This window comes from Bos taurus, chromosome 10 (assembly GCF_002263795.3).
Source record: "Bos taurus isolate L1 Dominette 01449 registration number 42190680 breed Hereford chromosome 10, ARS-UCD2.0, whole genome shotgun sequence".
NCBI lineage: Eukaryota > Metazoa > Chordata > Mammalia > Artiodactyla > Bovidae > Bos > Bos taurus.
In genome coordinates, this window is record NC_037337.1 from 70576458 (window position 1) to 70597224 (window position 20767).

The window sequence follows — 20767 nt, forward strand, 5'->3', positions numbered from 1 at the left end:
CTGTAGACAGAGGCTTTGGAATCAGATTAATTTAAAACCCCATCGCTCATCTGTATCATATCCTGCTGGACTGTCATGTTTTGCATCTACCAGCTTCATAGGTAATTGATGCCACTGCTCTTTTTGTGTTTAGTGACGTAATTGTTGGTTAACAGCCACTGTTAACCTTTAGAATTTTATTTTTATTTTGAGGAGTGGATTTAAGGATTCACAAAGTCCCTATTCTGTCACTTAAAAAATTTCTTGATCTGTAAGTTCAAACTTAAAAAGCCGTATTTTATGCTTAAAAATAGAATGCATATGTAAGTGCTTTGTAAACAAGCTGTTATTGAGTGGAATAATCAGTTTTGTTGCCTTCAAGGAACAGTAGCACTTGTAGGAGGAACAATCTGAACTCAGGCCAAGTATCCTAGGTATACATACACCCTAATTGGCCTCATGCCAGTATCACTCCATTCAACTGTCATACTTTCCTGAGGTCAGAGTTTAGCAGTAGGGTGTTGCTGGACTTTGAGCATTTGTATAGTTCAAACAGCAAATCATGTGAGAATAGTTAACTACCATACAAACAACTGAAAACCAATTCTCATTATCATGGCTGCTTTTATGTAAAATTATCTGCTACATTTTACAACTCATGTATTTAACTGAGAATGACCCCAGTGGCCTTGGAGAAACACCTAAAGAACATTAAATTGGGTAATAAGCTTAATAACCTAAGCCAGTGTCTGACCATTCTATACTTCCTACTTCCAAGTATGAATGGCACATGTATCTTCTATTTTCATCATACTGTGAGTACATCTGTTCTTAAATTCACACTGGAACAGCCAATCAGATCAGTTCAGTTCAGTCACTCAGTCATGTCCAACTCTTTGCGACCCCATGAATCACAGCACGCCAGGCCTCCCTGTCCACCACCAACTCCAGGAGTTCACTCAGTGGTTCTAATGAAATTTAAATTTGAGCAGTTAAGCCACCTCAAAACATAATCAGATAAATCTAAAACCAAGCACATGTATCTAGCTATATATACTATACAGAGGATTAATAAATAATCTAGGTACAACTGCATGGGCACTTTGTAACTGAGGTATAACCAGTCTTGGGGAGAGAAAAAAATGGCAGGTACATTTTGCTTTCACAAGGTTACTAATTTATTTTCAGGAATCTCGATACTGGTATCAAAAAAAAAAAAAAAAAAAAACCGTTTTAAAGAATACAGTTTTGGTTTACAGATTACAAATACTGGATTGGCCAGAAAGGTCCTTCAATTTTTAAGTTTAAAAAAAAAAAAAGACACATTTTTTCATTTTCACCAAGAACTTTATTGAAGAATGTAGTCACTGTTTTATTCCACTATCTTCTGACATTTTTTAGGCAACTTTTTAATTCCAGCTTACGAAAACTTTTTATCTTTTTGAGCAAAGAACTGTTCACTTGCCTTTTACAGTCTTCCAGGGAATTGAAATTTTTTCCATTAAGATAATTTTTTAAAGACCAAACTAAATATAAATCTGAAGGCTTACTATCTGGAGAATATGGAAAATGAATCAACTTACCAGCCAAGCTAAGACAGTTTTTGCCTGGTCATCAAACATTCAGTCTTGTATTATCCTGACGGAAGACTATGCTTTTTCTATTGATTAATTACAGACACTTTTCATCAAATTTTAGCTAGTTTAAGTGGGAGCATCATCCCGTGAGAAATCTCCAGTATGAAACTTTGCAAACCACTTGCAAGATGTTCGATCAGTCACAGCACCATCTCCATACACTGCACAAATCTTTGTTTCAGTAGCATTTTTACCTTTCTTGAAATAAAAAGGCACAATATACTGAAAATGTTTTTCTTCTTCCATCTTCAATATTAAAATAGCTACACAAAAATTCACCCATTTTTTTAACATTTTTTAAAGTGCATGCTGATATGCCAGCTGTTGTGATACAATGTAATAAGATTGTTTCAAATAAAGATTACTACTAGAGCCATCTTATGGAAAAAATCAAATACATTTAGACTCAAAATACACTTATCTGATAAGACTATCCATTCACTTTCATTTCTATCATTCACAAGGGAATCTGAAAAATAAGAAAAATTAAGTTATAAATCCTCAATATATTTAACTTATTGAAACATTAGAATATTTAAGATTTGAAGAGCAAATTCAGATTACAAATTAATTCTCATTAATACATTTATCAAAATGCTGTTAAGTCAGAAGAAATCTACAATTGCAAAAAATCAAGTCTTAATGTAAAAACTCAAATATTGTTCCTCACCTTTTGAAATGAAACTCACACTGAACCTTTTTTACTTTCCTACACTGTATGACACCATATTGTATTTATCATGCCTAGGTTATTTATTAGAGAAGGCAATGGCACCCCACTCCAGTACTCTTCCCTGGAAAATCCCATGGACAGAGGAGCCTGGTAGGCTGTGGTCCATGGGGTTGATAGGAGTCAGACAAGACTGAGCGACTTCACTTTCACTTTTCGCTTTCATGCATTGGAGAAGGAAATGGCAACCCACTCCATTGTTCTTGCCTGGAGAGTCCCGGGGACGGCAGAGCCAGGTGGGCTGCTGTCTCTGGGGTCGCACAGAGTCTGGACACGACTGAAGTGACTTGGCAGAGGTTATTTATTAACTGGTCTTTCCTAATGATTCCCCATCAAGTGTAAAAGCAATCCTTATGAAATGATTGACAGATTTCTCCCTCTCAAAGCCCTTTACATGTTTTCCACTTAATTGTTTTCAAATTATTTTTTAAAAGGAATTCTAAAACATGAAACAAGAGTACAGCTACTCTTAATTGCAACCAAGTACAAGCTTTTGTTCCATCACTGACCATGTGTATGTATTTATTACAGTGTTTACTATAATACTACAATAAATGTATTCCTCCCCACCTAGCCTCCCATGGGAGTTGTTCAAGAAATCATCTTTGTATCTGTACTGGTGAGCACACGGTAGGCATTCAAATGCTAAGGGTATGTATTTTTAAAAATGAAATAATTCATACTAGTTAACTACAGGGTGAGATATACTTAAAAACACTAGTTCACAACTGTACTGATCAGAGGCTTCTAAATTAAGACAACCATGGTTTATGATCTGAGCAGATCTGGAAAACCTAAACTCAGGAAATCCATAAACTCTGGAGGAATCATACCTGCATGGTAATGGGGTTTTTCTTGCCATAAAACTAGGGCTTCCTCTCTGCCACCACTATAACCATGATTTCAGAATAAGCAAACCAGTATCATAATGAAAACCAGGGTAGTGGTTTATAACCTAATGTAGGTTTCATAGTGGCTTTTCCACTTCAGCTTGGGCAAGTTACTTATTCCCTCATCTATAAAATAATTATACCCACTTACAATAACATCGAAAACAGGGATACTAAGGTATAAATTTAAATTTGTACAAGATTTTGTGTTGGAAATTAAAAATGCTGGTGAGAAAATGAACTAAAGTTATGGGAAGACTCAGTATTGTCAGTTCTCTCTAAAATGATTTATAGATTTGATGTAAAACCCAATTAAATTTGCAAGTGGTTTATTTGGGGAGTGTATGTGTGGGGTGTGTGTAAAGAAATCAACAAGCTATTGCTAACATTTACTTGGGAAAAGAAATTAGAACAGCAAAAACATTTTCTAAAAAGAAAAAGTTACAAGGCCTATGCCATCTGATTTCAAGACTTACTATAAATTTAATGTAATGTTATTAATGGAAAAGAAAAGTCTAAAAATAGACTCATTAAATACATGGTTGATTGTGACAGAGGTGAAAAGACCCATCAATGGAGAACAACAGTGCTTTTCCACAAATGGTGCTGGAGCAACGAGGACATCGGTATACAAAAAGAAACTAACACCAAAGACCAAACCACACCTTGTACCATATGTAGAAATTAACTGAAAGTGATGGTAAGTCAAAATGTACCTCAAAGTCTAAAACTGCTGGATGAAAAAAAAATCTTTGTGACCCTGGTTTAAAAAAGCGTTTTCAGATACTATAATACACCAAAAGGATGAAACATAAATGAAAAAAACTGACAAACTGAATTTCACCCAAATTAAAAGCTTCTGCTCTCCTTTAAGAGGATGAAAAGGAAAAGACTCTAGAGAAAATAAATCACATCTGACAAAGGATACCTGACCACAATGTATAAAAATTCTGAAAATTTAACAACCCAATTTTAAAAAATGGGAAAAAGACTCAAATTTGTATTACAAATAAAACTGATGTTCCTTCTTTAACCATCCTAACACAAGAGGTAATCACCATATTATATATATACACACACAGACACACACCTTTCCAGTCAACAAATAACAATTCTTAAAGTAAATGCTGGTGTAATTATAAAGACTGTTACAGAGCAAGGGCCCTTGAGTTTGTGTTTGACGTGTATGATTGGAATTTGATTTTTTACTATGTGGAACCATGAAGTGGAATTTTAGGAAAAATCATTTAAATGAGTTCAACTATACAATCAATATGGAATTTAATAAAAACTTAATTTTTGGGGAAAAGTCAATAGGCTTCAAGGCTAATGTAATATGGGAAAATCTGACATAGAAAAACAATAACCCACCTTTAGTAGACTGGGTTTAAGAGTCAGCAGCAATCAAGTGACAGCACAGTAAAGATTCAATGTAAATATTTAGATGTCTACAATATATTGCCAGGAAAAATTAAAAATAAAACTAAGTATTATGCAATTCTTCCCCCTTTGGGAAAAAGACCTTTAAAAATCACTAGCAAGATATATTAGAAATACATGTGCATGTATTATTATGTCCACACAGCCAGTATGTATATACTGACCTCCAAAAGTGTGTGCTTTGGGAAGGTGAAGTGATAAATCCTGACAAATAAGGAAAGGAATCTTGGACTGTTTCCCGGATATCTGGTGGAGAAACTCTTCAATCACTGAATTTAGGAGAAAAACTAAGGATGTCAACAATTAATAGGAAAAAACTGAGATGTCAATAATAGAAACAAAGTAAAAAGAATATTTCATGTAAGAATATGAAGAAGACATAATAAATGGTACATGCAGCAGATTACTGTTTCTCCATCTGGTTAAGAGACCACCTGCATAGTAATTCTCCAAAGAAGTGAATTCATGAAATCTGAATTGAGTCCCATGAATCTATTTTGAACAAGTACCTGATGTAATGCTACTGAATACACTAAAATGTGAGAATCATTGATTTGCATACAGCTTAAAAAAGAATATGGCAACAAATGGTTATTAAAGAGTTTTAAGAGATTAGATTTCTGATGTATAGCAAAATGGAGGATGAAGCTGTAGGGCATGATGGGTACTTGGGAAAACTTTTTTCCACTGGATTTTAAAGTAACAATTTTCAGAAATAGGAGCACCAAACTAGATGAAAAAAAGAAATATCTGGTAGAAACTTTATAATAGATGGTTTCTAATATCTCATTGATTCAATATCAGCTGAACATCTTCAACATGAAGAGGGACAGAGCCAGGTAGCTGGTAAGGAAAAAAAAATGCGTAAGAGTTCAGAGATTAAAAAGCAACTTAAAAAAAAGAGCATCTTTTATACTTTACGAACAGGTCAAGAGAGAAAAACAGCTCTGATTTAAAACAGGCAAGGTCAATACAGTCAAAGAAAATTTTACATGTGGGCTCAGTTCTGCCGTTGCAAAGAACCTGAACACAAGACTCCCTTACCAGCAATATAAAGGGATTCAGGTTTACACTGAAAGCATCTTCTACTGACATGTTCTATTAACACCTAATTTGAAGTTCAATTCATAGGATAAAAATGTTACTGCTATTTAGTCACTAAGTCGTATCTGACTCTTTTGCAACCTTATGGACTGCAGCCCACCAGGCTCCTCTGTCCATGGAATTTCTCAGCCAAGAATACTGGAGTGGGTTGCCATTTCCTTTTCCAGGGGATCTTCCTGACCTAGGCATCAAACCTGCATCCCCTATGTTGGCAAGTGGATTCTTTACCACTGAGCTATCTGGATAAAGAATAAGTGACAGATAATTCTATTTACATAAATGTTGTTTATTATTTTAACAAGAGATTAACATCATTTTATGGCAACCTTTTCCCCAAAGATATTCAATATTCACAAGGTAGCCCATTTCAATTAATCACTGTTTGATCCTTCACCTGTCCCTACTGTAAATGGAATAAATGTGGCTGAATGCAGTTCTTACATATTTCTAGAGGAAAGGTCTACTAGAAATGAACACAGATAAAACTTCCTTCACAGGCAATACAATGAATTCACTCAACAGACTGAAACACGTTTGACATGGAAAGCCTAACAGGCAAGTCACCAGTGCTGGCAAGTTTATACTTTAGCAATTACTTCTGACAACAAAGTTTTTCTTCCTTGTTGGCAACCCTTTCATGATAAGCCAAATGAAGCTTTCTGACAAATGACTTCATGTGAAGACAGGACGTGCCATCCCCTTTCCCCCAATCTAGGTATTTGGACAGCTTTCAAAATGAGTTTCAGAAGATATGCTTTCAGGCTTGTCTACTCTAAATCCATTCTTTTCCCTAAATGGAAATCTGACAAAACAGGAAGTACTTGGCAGCATAGAGAAGCAAGTCTTGCGGCTTCAGTTTTTACTGGTAACAGACTAAGTTCTTCGTGACTGTGTAATAAAATGCAGAACTACAAATTTGAGAAGAAAACAACAAAACCCTGCCTTGGTTACCAAGCTTCCCTTGGCATTTTAAAGGTCTTAAAAAGACAGTATCACATGATACATAGAGAAATAAGAAACAGGAAGATGGTTTTCCTTTTGTTATGTTACTTCATTTAAGAATCCCCCTCCTTACCCTGTCTGACCAAAAGCTAAGCCACCAAAACTATACAAACACTGAAAGGAGTTTTATGTCTGGATCTAAAGACTAAGAAATACAAAGACTCATGCTAACTACAAATAAATATACACCCTTAAATGGGCTGTTAGGATTAGCAGAATCAATAACACACTATCAAACATACCGTAAGTAAAAAAGAATCCTCCCCCATGATTTCAAGTTGCCACCCTCTACACCCCATTTCACTGCTGCTGAAAACAACTAGAAGCATTTTCAGGTAACAGTTTGTACCTTCACTTTTAAGCTGTCACACTTAAGGGTACAGCAATATCTCAAAGTGCCTTGTAAATGTTAAAACCTACCAAATAAATGTAAACCATTGTTAGGTCCATTTTTCTACTCCTCAAAAGCAGGTTCACATCTGTAGGTTATAAAATTAATTTGCCGGTCACAACAGAGTTTTTTAAAAAGTGAACTACAGGAGAAAAAAACTATGAGTGCACTGTACTTTCATTTGTTGGGTGTATGAGAAGTACACACACACACACAGAACAGAAACATCACTACAATGAAATTAATCAACGACCTTGCTTAGCTATAATTCCAAGTATCTGTTTTGTCAGAACACTTGTGAGATATAAAGCAGTGAAACTGGGTAAGGACATTAAAGCTTCCGTCAATTTGAACCCATTCAGCAGGAATAGCAGCAAATTCTTAAAGTGCTAAAATTATCAAGTCAATGTCTGATACTTCTGATTTTCAGGGGTTGTTAAGTATCAGTTAACCTTTTAGAGATATAAATACTATCTCACCCAGTTCCTATTTTCAGCCTACTCCTCCTTTCATGTCTAGAGGCATTATGGTATTATGCTAAGAAAAATGTACTTGGAGAGAGAGATTATGGGTTCAATAACTGACTGAGTCAGGTCATTTGTATATTGTTACTGGCAGCAAATGTACCCTTAATCCTGGCCAAACTTTTCACAAATTTGGACCACTGAAAATGAGGAAGATTGGTGGGCAGGCAGACCTGTGAAAATTTGGTTGTCAGAAAAACAATCCCTCTGGTGGTTAATTAGACATACTAGCCTTTATAAAGCAATAGGAAATCATTCTTACGAAAATCCTTGACCTGTGGATAGTCCCCAGAGTCATCTAGCCCACTATACATTCTGGAATCTGACCCAATTCCTAAACCTCAAGTGATCTCATTTTAAGTAACTCATCAGGCAGGTTGTTCCTAGTGTACAAAAACTGACAAAGCACATTTTTACTGGGATGCATTCTCCATTAACTATCACCTTTTACCTTGCTATATTTTTTATAAACTGTTACTCCATAAATGAGTGCCTTCTAAGTGCCAAGGCCTGTGACAGGTTCTAAACCTACAAAGGTGAATAAGGTACAATTCTAAGATATCATAACTTATGAAGGACATTTAAGTAGACAAAAAGGTAATAAAGCAATATAGAAAGTGGTATAAATTATGCAAAAGGAAATACATGAAATTCATATGGCCACATTACCTATAGCTGCAGAAATACCAAGAAAGCATCACTTAAAAAAGAAGCTTTTGAATATTTGACAATAGGGCAACACTGTAGATGGTGAGAAAAGTATGAATAAAAACAAAGAACTGGGAAAATACAGAGCTTATGTAGGATAGCCACGATAATTTTAGTGTGACTGTAGCAAGTAATACCTGAAGGGAAGAAGTATGAAGTTTTGAGAGAGGTTGATATGACCTTCAGGAAGGGGAGACAAAAGAGTCTAGATGCTTTATTTCTGTATATAAATATAAAATTCTCTTGGAATGACAAACGTTATGTAACAGGACACACACACTAACACCACCACCTAATATCTAGCATCATTATAAGTACTTTACATCTATTAACTCATTCAATACTAATCCTAACCAAGTCAGCTCTATTACTATCCCTATCATATAGCTGAGGCAGAGGTTAAGAAATCTACTCTAAACCACCCATCCCCACAAAAAGCCTGGCCACATATATATATTCCAAAGCTTAAGTATCTTCTTTGCTATTCCTGAATAATTTTAAAAATTGTAATTCTAGTGGGGATACTGGGGAGACCTAAATCTTCTAAGTAACTAAAGTGATTTAGTCTTTGAAATATACAAAATAAATATTTTAATTTTTTTCAAAAATGAAAACTATGATAGCTAGAATTACCAATTTTCAATGTACTCATTTTGAAATATATAGAAATATCGAATCACTATGCTGTGTACCAGAAACCAACACACAGTAGTTTGTCAATTATACTTCAAAACAAACAAAGACATCAGATTTGTGGTCACCAGAGGTGGGGAGTATGAGGAGGGGGAATTAGATAAGGGTAGTCAAAAGGCACAAACTGCCAGTTATGAGTACTTGAAATATAATGTACATGTTACCTTTCTTAGTTCAAGAATCATCCGTTTTTCCTCCGTTTATTTTACTTAATAAGCCACTTCAACTTTGCTTTCCAAGTTGTACTTTAAAACTCAGAACTAAGAAAGCCCTAATAAAAGCACCAAAACATCTAATGGAATAATGGAATTAAAAGTCAGAATACAGGGAACTCCCTGGAGGTCCAGTGGTTAGCACTCCTCACTTTCACTGGTTGGGGAAGTAAGATCCCACAGGCTGCATCACACGGCCAGAAAGTCAGAATAAAGAAAACAATACAAGTTCCAGCATGTGCCTTAAAGGAAGAACACACACTTCCTGTTCAAGCTCTAACTAGCAGGTTTAAAACCGATTTCACCTTCCTTACCAACCAGTAGTCTCTTCTGCCTTTCCAAGTTTATTAACGGCACCATCTATTTCCCACTTTTTAGAATCTTGAGGTTTTTTTCCTTCTTGTTTACTTCTGTCATCAACTGGAAATCAAATGCTATCCACTCTCTTTCTCACAATCTTGTGCTCACCTATTCTTCTCTCCAGGCCCTCCTCACTCTAGTTTCACCTCATACTGACACCCCCACAAGAGTATCTTCATGGTTTCTCTACCTGCAATTCCTGTGTCACTTCTCTAGTCATACTGGATACTGTTTCCAAGTAATTTTCCAATTATACATTTTGTATCTACTCAAAAACCCTCAACAAAAATAATGAAATCAAAAGAGAAATCTTTATGCAAAAGTATCTGCAGCAACTTACTACTAAATATATAATGAAATCAAAAGAATTAGGGAACAAAATATCAAAACTCTAAAATATATAAATGAACAAAAGCCTTGAAAAGACAACTTGTCCATTGCTAATAATCAGTAAGTGAAATTATGGATAAAGGTCCCATTTCATTAGCTAACAACAAAAATATTAGAAAGAGTTCAACATATTTTGTACCTATTGAATCAGCAAAAATGATTATAATTAAAGGCACCCCACTCCAGTACTTTTGCCTGGAAAATCCCATGGACGGAGGAGCCTGGTGGGCTGCAGTCCATGGGGTTGCTAAGAGTCGGACACAACCGAGCGACTTCACTTTCACTTTTCACTTTCATGCATTGGAGAAGGAAATGGCAACCCACTCCAGTGTTCTTGCCTGGAGAATCCCAGGGACAGGGGAGCCTGGTGGGCTGTCGCCTATGGGGTCGCACAGAGTTAGACACGACTGAAGTGACTTGGCACGACTGAAGGAAATGGCAACCCACTCCAGTATTCTTGCCTGGAGAATCCCAGGGACTGGGGAGCCTGGTGGGCTGTCGCCTATGGGGTCGCACAGAGTTGGACACGACTGAAGTGACTTAGCAGCAGCAAGGCTGGTAGTTAAACTCACAGGAAAGGTGACAATGTAAATTATAACTCATTTCGGAAAACAACATGGCAACATTTCAAAGAGTCATAAAAATGTTCACACATTTTTATGCCATGAATTAAACCCTTTAAATCAATCCTAAAAGAACAGTGCAAAAGACAGAAAATACTCTTATGTGCACAGATGATAATTATAGCACAATTTTTCTATGGGTAAGCAATAGAAAAATAAAGTTAGACATAAAACCATTTGACAGAAAACTTTCAGACATTAAAATTACTGTGGAGGCTGTGCAGTCATATTGAATACCTATTACAATATTAAGGAATGAAGAAAAACAAAAATTTCTGTAAGTCTAAAAAAAAGTATATGGGCAAAGACTGGAAGAAGCAAATTAAAAAATCTAATGTTAGGGTGGAATTAGAAGTAATTTTTAAATTCCATCTTTATTTGTAAAATCTGAAAATAAAACAAAAACATAATCACTTTCTGCTCACGACCCAGCTCTCAAGGCCCTCTAGAAGTTTCCAAACCTATACAACACAACAAGCACTATATAAAATTCTGATGTGCAACTAATTCTAGAAACCTTGACAAGTGGGCTTCACACAATATTCCCAAGGTAATCTTTAATCAGCCATCCTTTCCAAACTGGTTTCTCGTTGTCCCAAACACAGCTTTTCTTAAGTACTGCATCCTTGTTCACAACCTTCATCAGCTTAGAAAGACTTCCTTTCTTCTAATTCTACATACTACATATCATTAACCTTGAAAAGTCTTCAATGATGGCTGAAAATATTTCTTTTTGTTCTGTACTATAAAACCAAGTTGTTGCAAAAAACAATTAGATTTAACTATACACTGAACTTTGACAAATCTATTTTTCTCATACGCCATGATTTAAATCAAAATAAGACATCTACTAGGGCAAAAGACCATATAGTTTTACGAAGGCTGCTTTGGCTGCAAATAAGCCAATTTAGTAACTTTTCAAAAAATAAGGACACCATTAGGAAAGCAGCTACACTCAACACAGCAATTTGCTCTATGACATTCAGAGATAACTGTACAGTGGAACAAATTCTATCATTTTTAAAGAGACAGATATATAATAGTAACACACCCCATCTTGATTACTAAAGAATATTTAAGTAAAATTGCATACCAGAAATATAATTTCAACAGATAGCAGATCCAGGTCTTTTAAAAACTGGAACACCTTTCCATTTTTCCAGAGTGAGGCTCCCTCTAGAAGACAAAAGGCTTTTTTGAGTATGTTATATAGCCCCCACACACAGAAGAGACTGTTTTGCTTCATTTCTAAACACTTTTCCTGATGAGACCTTTGTATGTCAAGTGTTTTACCATAGGTTAAAAAAAAAAAAAAAAAAAATCACAAAAACATTCACTGTGCTCTGTCATTAAAAATTCAGAAATGGGAACACCACCAATGGGTAAAAAAAAATTCATAGGGATGTTCTAATTTTGAGATTTCAGTCTAAAATATCACATGTGCATGCTCAGTCCCTTCAGTCGTGTCTGACTCTTTCCAACCCTACGGACTGTAGCCCACCAGACTCTGTCCATGGGATTCTCCAGCCAAGAATACTGGAGTGGGTGCCATGCCCTCCTCCAGGGGATATTTCTGACCCAGGGATATCAAACCTGCAACTCACGTGCTGCAGATGGATTCTTTACCACTGAGGCACTGGGGAAGCCCCTAAGATATCATGACCATGAAGCTGATTTTATACCCTCGTTTGAATCCTTGACCAAATAAATAAAATATTCTGCTTTCAAAATAGTTTTTCTTCATAAAACCATTATTAAAAACTTGACAATTTTGATTCTGTAGAAACATTAGTCTAACAATTTGGGCTCAATGAAATAGATTACAAAACCCAATTCTATCAAAATTAATTTTCTTTCATTTATTCCTAAGAGATAATTTTAAGTGTTCAGTTAATATTCACCTCTAGTTACCTTCCACTAAAGTATCATAAAATCTTAAAAAAAAAAAAAAAGACAAATGTCATGAATTTGTCTATTAAACTATTCTTAATGGTTCTCTAAATCTTTATTACATGAGCAATTACAATTCAACTCAGTACTAAATCAAGTATTTGAAACATTAAAAAAATTTGAAAGTTAAGCTGGCACTGGTGAAATACAAATTTTCAGAAGAGAATTACTGTTAAAGAAAACATAAGTCTGCTTATTTCACGTTTTCTATATAAAAGTACATAAAGATTCATAAGAAATAGTGATAGCATACATACAATATATCAGGTAGGGTAACCTAACAGTGATTAAACATGATGAGAGAGGCACACAGAGGGTCCTATGAGTACAAAAGCACCTGGGAATGACCCCAGTTCAATTCCTGGATCACGATCTGCTGGAGAAGGGATAGGCTATTCACTCCAGTAGTCTTGGGCTTCCCTGGTGGCTCAGCTGGTAAAGAATCTGCTTACAATGAGAAAGAGACCAGGGTTCAATCCCTGGGTTGGGAAGACCCCCTGGAGAAGGTAATGGCTACCCACTCCAGTATTCTGGCCTGAAGAATTCCATGCCATGGACTGTATAGTCCATGGGGTTGCAAAGAGTTGGATACAACTACGACTTTCACTTCACCTTCAGGAAGGTTACATGGAAACATAGTTAATCTCAACCAACTCTACCATAAAAATAATTTGTTTTTAGTAACTCGAAATGTCACTTTTGCATAACAAAATGTTTCACTGTACAAACACCTAACTGTACTGGAGCAAAAAAACAAATTTTAAGAATATACTCCTAAGGTCCAAAAAATTCTCATTTATTTTACTATATGGGTGACACAAAAGACTTGATAATTTTACCTGACTAAACAGAGACCCAGGAGATGAAGCTCAAAAATAAAGCTAAATTATATAAAGAAAAGGGGGGCAGGAGAGGAAAGAGAATAATGAAAGGAAAAAGTACAAGAAAAAAAGTAAGAGCAAACGCTTTGAAGGACAGTGGTATGGTTTCTTTGCCCTTTTATTTCCACTTCTAGAAATTTATTCTGAAGAAATAATCGGGCATGTCAGGAAATACATAGATGCGTAGAAATTTTAGTCATAGACACCAGTTCTCAGAGAATATCTTTTGTAAAACACGCACAAGGATATTCAGACATATTATTGCTACTACAAAAATTAAGAGATCTGGTTACATAAAATATGGCATATTTATCCTACAGAACACTACGCAACCATGAACGCATATGTTCCCAGTATTTCCCACAAAGAAAAAACTTGAATGACAAAATGAGTACGACTAGAATGACCTTTATTTTGTAAAACAAAACCAGAGAAAAAGAGAAATCTCTCTGAATAATATATAAGTACAGTATAAACTGCAATCACCTCTTGGTGGTGGTGATACAAGACACTTCACTTTTTTTCCTCCTTTGTTTTTTTGGTAATTTCCAAATGCCCACTGACAGGCATTATTCGGATCAGATAATAGGTTTTAAGTCAGGCAGTGGCATTACAGGTGATTACCCCCTGGGGAAGTTGAATAGTACTACATATTCCATAATTTGCTTAAAAAAAAAAAAAAAAAGGTTAACTTCCAAATTCTTACTGAAACATCTTTTCTATATGCCACATTTTTAAATATGGAGAGAAAAAAATCATTAAAATTGCCATATTATTCCTTGATAAAAGTATTAAGTACTTAATATTCTAAAAATGGGAACAGCATGAGTGGGTAAACAAATTCATGTGTGTCCTAACTCTAAGACTTCCTTCTAAAGTATCACTGTCAGGAAGGGAATTACAGTTTCATTTGAACCCTTGACCAAAGACTTTTTAAACTACCACTCTTTGATTTTGTTATTTATGGCTTTACTTATTGATCCATAAAAAACTTTCCAGGCACTCTCCCCAATTCCAAACATTTTTACAGACATTCGAACTCACCTCAGGAACACTTGCAGATGTCTGTCACTGAGCTGTTCTGTTTTCTTCAGACTAACTGCTAAAAAAGCCCAAATAAATCATTAAATTACTCGATCATTTTCTAGTCTGGAGCCCCACCAATACAATAGGGTTCAAAACAAGTATTACGAGGATCATTTTAAGCAGCTATTCAAATCAGTGTAATTAGGTGACTCAATAAAAATACTAATAAGCATTACATTTTCTTAACAAATAATTCTGAAAAAAACTATTGCGAGTGAAAAATTGATTCAGTTTTAGTAAAGATGTCCTCGAGTAAATTTAGTCAACGTGGATTACTGTCTATATTTTACATTTCCTTAATTATTTCAATCTTTAAAATAACTTAACCAATAATACTCTATTCCTACCATTTCAAATGAGAGTTTTCTGAAACAGAGCACAAGATCTTACTCATGGAGCAAAATCAATAGCTGCCCTAATAAAGTCCTATCGGGGAAGTCCTTTAATTTAATGTGTTTTCAGTCCCTGCAAATCCACTGCTCTTTCCTTTCGAAAAGCAGCGTGAGCCCCGTGCACTGTGGCACTACCATTTTTCTGTGGTTAGAGAAGCAGAGTCGTGCTAACAAGGGAATTCGAATTCCTCAGCACCCAAACTCAGCGTTTCCTTCTGTCTCCTCATTGCTTAACCTCGTGAGGAGCACGCGGAAACACCTTCCCACGCAGGATGGGACTAAGAACCCTTCCCTCCCCATCTTAACTGGTGAGGAACCTTCAGTCGGTGGCCTTGGTCGCAGAACATGACAAGCTGCCGAAACCACTTCCAAAGGGAGGACGCAATGCTCTGAGATGAGCAGAATCCCGAAAATCCCTCACCCTCCCCAAAGGAGCCCATACGGTCAGTCCGGAGAAGGAGACGTGCACGTCCCCTCCGCCTCTTTCTCTGAGGCCGCGGGAGACGAAGCCTCGCCCCCTTTCAGCCCGTCCCCTGCCCCGCCCGCGACCAGCTCCCCACCCCGGCGCAGGGAGATCTCTGCTATGGCCGCCGCGCGGCCCCCTCACTTCCGGTGCCGGTGCCGCTAGAGCTGCGCCATCCCCCAGTCTACCGGACAACCACCGCTTTCAACTGACCTTTCTGAGAGATCCGGACTCTTCCGACCTTCACTAGGTGCTGTCCTGAAGGAACCGGCGGATGACTGCCGCAGTTAAATGAATTCACGGGATAAAGATTCCGCTCTCCTCTCGCCAGAAACATAAAATGCGATACAGCTGCGGCCACCTCTGCCCAGACAAAATGGCGCCGAGAAGCTGGTTCAGCGCAGGCGCCTTGGAAAGACCCTGCCCCGCCCCCGTGTAAGTCCTGGCCGCAGCTCCGGGTTCGGTTTCCATGGGACACTCCACCGCCAATCCTCGTGCCGCACTGCTCTTCCTGACCCCTCAATTGACCAATCAGTGCTCAGCCGAGCACATCCGTAGTCGTCTTTACCAATCATTTTTCAGGACTTGCTTACTCAATACCTGATTCTCCAGTAACGTTAGTCTTCGGGGACAGCCAATCATAAGTGGAAGATGTCCTACCTGCTGTTTTTCGCACCAATCCGTGAAGTTTCAGAGCTACATCCAATGAGGACGGCAGGTAGCGAACTCCAATCCGAAACTCTTCGGCGTCATGAGCAGCCAATAGGAGTTCGTGTAGAAGCGAGTCTGCTCAACAGCTTGTTATTTGGTGGATTGTGGCAGTAAATCGGACGAGTGGGGAACCCGGCGCAGGAACTGCCGCCGCGGCCGGGAGTGGTGCTTCCCGGACGGGGGCCCACGGGGGTCAGCGGGGTGGAGGACTCAGGAGCTGACAAGCGATCACTTCACTCACAGTTGGTAGGTGAGGAGAAGGGAAGCGAGGGTACTGAGTGGACGAAGCGGCACTAGCAGCTGGCGCTACTGCCCGGGGTCCCGGTGCAGTTGGAAGCTTAGGAGGTGGGGAGGGGGATGCTTGGCAAGCGGGGCGGTGAGAACCGGGGAAGGGGCAAGTCGTAGAGCAGCGGCAGCAACTGCAAGAACAGCCTCCGCAGCAACCTCCTCGGCCGCTTCCCCAGGTTCCCCGGGAAAATGGCTGTGGGGCTGGTCGCGCCGCTAAGTTTGCTTCCGCGAGGCGAGAAGCGGACTGATTAGGGGCGCCGGCCCCCAACTCCGCGGTGCGTCCTCCCGGGTGGAGTCCGTGGCAGGACCCGAGGGGCTGGTGGCTGGTACCGCTCTGGGCTGTACAAAAAGTTGAGGCGGGCGCGGGGAGGAGGCGGTGGCTGCCGCTGTGCAGCTCCCCTCCCCTCCCACACCCTGTCCGGGCCACCTCCCCTCCTCCTCTCCGCCCCCCCCCCCCCGCCCCCAGCCCTCTCTCCCTCGCGGGTCTGCCCTCCCTCGCGCGCCTCCAGGCTGAAGGCCACGGCCCCTGCCCCATTGGGTGAAGAAGCGCTTCTCCTTCCTGACATGGTGCAGAGCGGAGGAAGGAGAGCAATGGCGCCGTGACACTCCGCTGCCGCCACCGCGGGCCCGGGGCGGGCCGAGGGGGCCGAGCGGCGGAGGCGGGGCGCGGGCCGAAGTCGGGGTATCCGGGGGGCGGCCGAGAGAAGGTTGGGCGACCGCGCCTGCTAGGGGCCCGGAGAAGCCCAAACGGTGCTCTGCCCTTCTCCGGAGCAACCCGTCCGGGGGCACTGAGTTGAGCATTCCGGGTCAAAGTGGCTAGCGAGGCGGGGGCGCGGTGGGCCGCTGGCGAACTCCGTGGTGGAACCCGCTGCCCTTTGGCGCCGGTGGGGTTCTCGCCGCCCTCTCGGCTCCTGCGTCCTGGGTGCCCTCGGATCTTATCCCTTCCCTGGTGAGGGTTCTGCCCCTCCCCGCTGGCGTTTGTTTACTTTCTTTCCCCGGGTCGCTCCCCTCCGTTGACTGATTCTGTGCCTGTCTTTCTCCTCCCCTTGGTTATAGCGACGGAGAAGATAGCTCGTTGAGCTGGAACCCCACAGATCGCCAGTGAAAATGAAGGTAAGTGGAGTCGACGCTGCTCGGAACCTCGTGCCCTGAACACTGCCTGTCGTGAGGCTGGTGCTGTGGAATGTCATTTTTTTGGCTACTCAAAATTGATTCCTCTACTAAGCAGAGCTTTCTGAAAATGAGGACGTGTTGAATGGGTAAGACATGATCATCGTGTCTAAATGCGGTCAGTTTGGCCCCTCTCCGAAGCAGTTAGCACTTTGGAAAGGCTGCTGCAGCCTTTCCATTGTTGTCCATTGGGCTAGTATTTTTAAACACTTCCTGTGTTGGCAGCAACCTTTGCAGAAGTAAAGCTTTTGTCCTGCTTTGGTTCTTTGGGGGATTTTTTGAATTTTTTTTCTTCCCCAGTGCCAATGAGATTTTCTAAAGAAGAAATGTGTGTATTGTGTTAGAGACATATCATTTCTTCTGGGGATAAAGTGAAATTTTGTGGCTAGAATATATTTGAAGGTGAAGGAAAACTAAATTTTGTATATTATTATCATAACTAATAACACTTAATTTCTGTTCAGTACGTATAGTAAATATTTTAAACATATACCCAACCTAAAAAAAAATTCTTCGGAAGACAACTGATATTGCAGACATCCTGTGATGTTTAAAGGGAAAGGTAGGAATATCAACCTGTAGTTCTGAGTCATTGAATGTTTCAGGTCAGATAGTTATTTGCAAAAAGTATTTCTCATCAATTTGCATTATTCATAAATGCACTAACTTTAAATTTGATTTCTTACTCATTTACTGTTTCAGTGTATTGAACTCTGAAATACAGTATTTTCCCAAACTTCCTCTTGCTTTGGTATCTCCTTGAAGTTTTGAAGTGACAGTGTACCTTCTTTAATGTTAGTTGGGAAAATGGAATGAAAAATCATTTTCTACTTGAAAGTATTTCTCTAAACTGTACACTGTCACCGTTGCACTTAGCAATGTTGAATTGAATTTGTATGCATATACTTAACTTTTGAAAAAAGTTGGTTAAGTGACAGATTGAGATAGCAATTATTCTGTTACTATCAAGATTAAAATGAATGGAGGAATGATACATCTTTCAATGTATCATTCTGATCATGACCATTTTCTGAAAGCAGATATTTCTTTCTGAAACTTAAAAAAAAATACCAAGATTAGTGTAATAAACTTGGTACTACTACCATCAGTTCACATCTCTGCATTAATCAGATAATTTAGACTTGAAGCTCTAAAATGCAGCACTTAGCCCTTGATTTTTCTAAATAATGCTCTCTTTGTCAAAAAGATTGGCTTCATTAATTATCTATATTGTTATAGTGTATCCAAGATGTTGCCTTTATGTAACTATATTAAACATTTAATTATGTACTTGTTAGTATTAATTTTAATAGCATATTTCTTTTGATTTGAAAATAAAATTTTCAGGAGGCCATAAGTGAATAACTTAAAATTTTATGAGACAATATAAATAGACTTTTTCTGGATTTTTAAATTTTTTAATTTCTTAAATATATTATAAAATTGTTGAATCATTTTGTACCTGGGTGAGAAAACATTATATTTCCCTACTGATACTGAATAGTTACAATTTAAAATGTTTTATGTTATCAAGATACAGTTTATTAAGTAAAGGATCACTAATAAAGTGCTTCAGGAATATTTTTCAAATTATTAATGATACTAATAAGCAAATAATGTTAACGTTCCTACTACTTGAAATATAGAACTTTTCAATGAGACTTGGGGTGGAGTTGGGGAAAACAGTAGTGACTTTCATCTTTCATCTTTCTTCCATCAGGCGGCGGATGAGCCTGCCTACCTGACAGTGGGAACTGATGTCAGTGCCAAGTACCGAGGTGCCTTCTGTGAGGCAAAAATTAAGACTGTGAAAAGGCTGGTAAAGGTTAAGGTAATTTTTCTTTTTAATGCAACAGCTTTATTAACTCAATTGAAGAGAATTAGGGGTAAGGAGACTGCAAATCAACACTTTATTTATTGAATCATTACTTCACTTACTAAATCATTAGTATGTGAATAACATATATAAAACTGTAGGAAAGGCACACTAGGAACTGGGAAATAAAGAACTCAAAATGAGAAATTATTCCAAACTGCTGCTATGAAAATACTGTACTCATGGTACTTCCCATTATTTGGATCTTTCCTGTTTGTGGTGGCTATAATCTGTTGTCTTTCCTTTCTTATTATTTGGGTAGAGGCGATTTCAAGTGGTTAGAAAAAGCAATAGATTACTAAAAACAAAACCGTGGAAATTATAATTTCAAGACAGCATTAAAAATGATTTAAGAATTCTATTTTTAAGATGCTTTTATGGCCAGAAAAACACTTATTCCTGTACAGTATTTGGAAATATAGAAAAGTACCGAGGGAGTAAAACCAATAGTTTACCTCAGAAATACTAGTATCATTTTTATGTTTCCCCCAAGTAATTTTTTTATACAAATGTTTTTAATAATCTTAGTTATTTAGACTACAAAAGTAATCCATGCTTATTATAAACATTTTTAACAGTCTAGAGCTGTATAATAAAATTCATAGAAGTCCTTTTTGATAGTATGCCAAAGAGATTTGATGTGTTCTAGATTTGGGGCTGTGCCTTTCAATAACAAGTGTTGTTATTACTATTATTCATTGGATCATGCTCTACTTTCAATTTTGTGATTTGCTTTCCTACAAAAATTAAGCACTGTGAAAGGAGAAATTGTCTTGTTCTGTTTGAATACCTAGATTAGTGCCTTCTACATAGTGGGTGCTTAAAATGCGTTGAATAAATGAAATGTTGAATAAATGAATGAACAGTGGGTTCAGGACCAGCATTATCAGCCTCGCCTGAGAACTTGTTTAAAATGCAAATTCTCAGGTCCCTATCCCTAACATACTGAATCGAAAACTCTGAGGGTGGGGTCCAATGATTGTGTCATAACAAGCCCCCAGGTGTTTTTGATGCATGTTAAAGTTTGAGAACCATTGAACTAGAGGAATGAGATTTGTGTGGTGGGCAAATAGATTTATCTATGATTATTATAAACTTACTGTTTAAATTTTGATCTGATGGTGAGACTTTTCTCAAATATTGTTAGGATATCATTTGACATTCATTAATTTCTTGTTTCATTATATCCTTTTTTACAATATCAGCTATACATGATCTGCTTACCAAATATTTGCTTGGAATTCTTTTGAGAATTTTAACTTTTTGT

At 38.1% G+C, this 20767-nt stretch overlaps 1 protein-coding gene across 5 annotated transcripts in view; it reads left to right on the forward strand.

Annotated features, from left to right (window-relative positions):
* The first annotated feature begins 16264 nt into the window (after positions 1 to 16264).
* The window catches only part of ARID4A (AT-rich interaction domain 4A), a 62038-nt gene continuing 57535 nt past the window's right edge, over positions 16265 to 20767 (forward strand). For 2 of the 5 annotated variants that reach the window (XM_005211822.5, XM_005211825.5), the window contains exons 1-3: positions 16266 to 16412; positions 17511 to 17567; positions 19345 to 19455. In XM_005211822.5, the coding sequence (XP_005211879.2) occupies positions 17562 to 17567; positions 19345 to 19455 (117 nt within the window). In that variant the 5' untranslated portion in view covers positions 16266 to 16412; positions 17511 to 17561. 5 annotated transcript variants of the gene reach the window in all.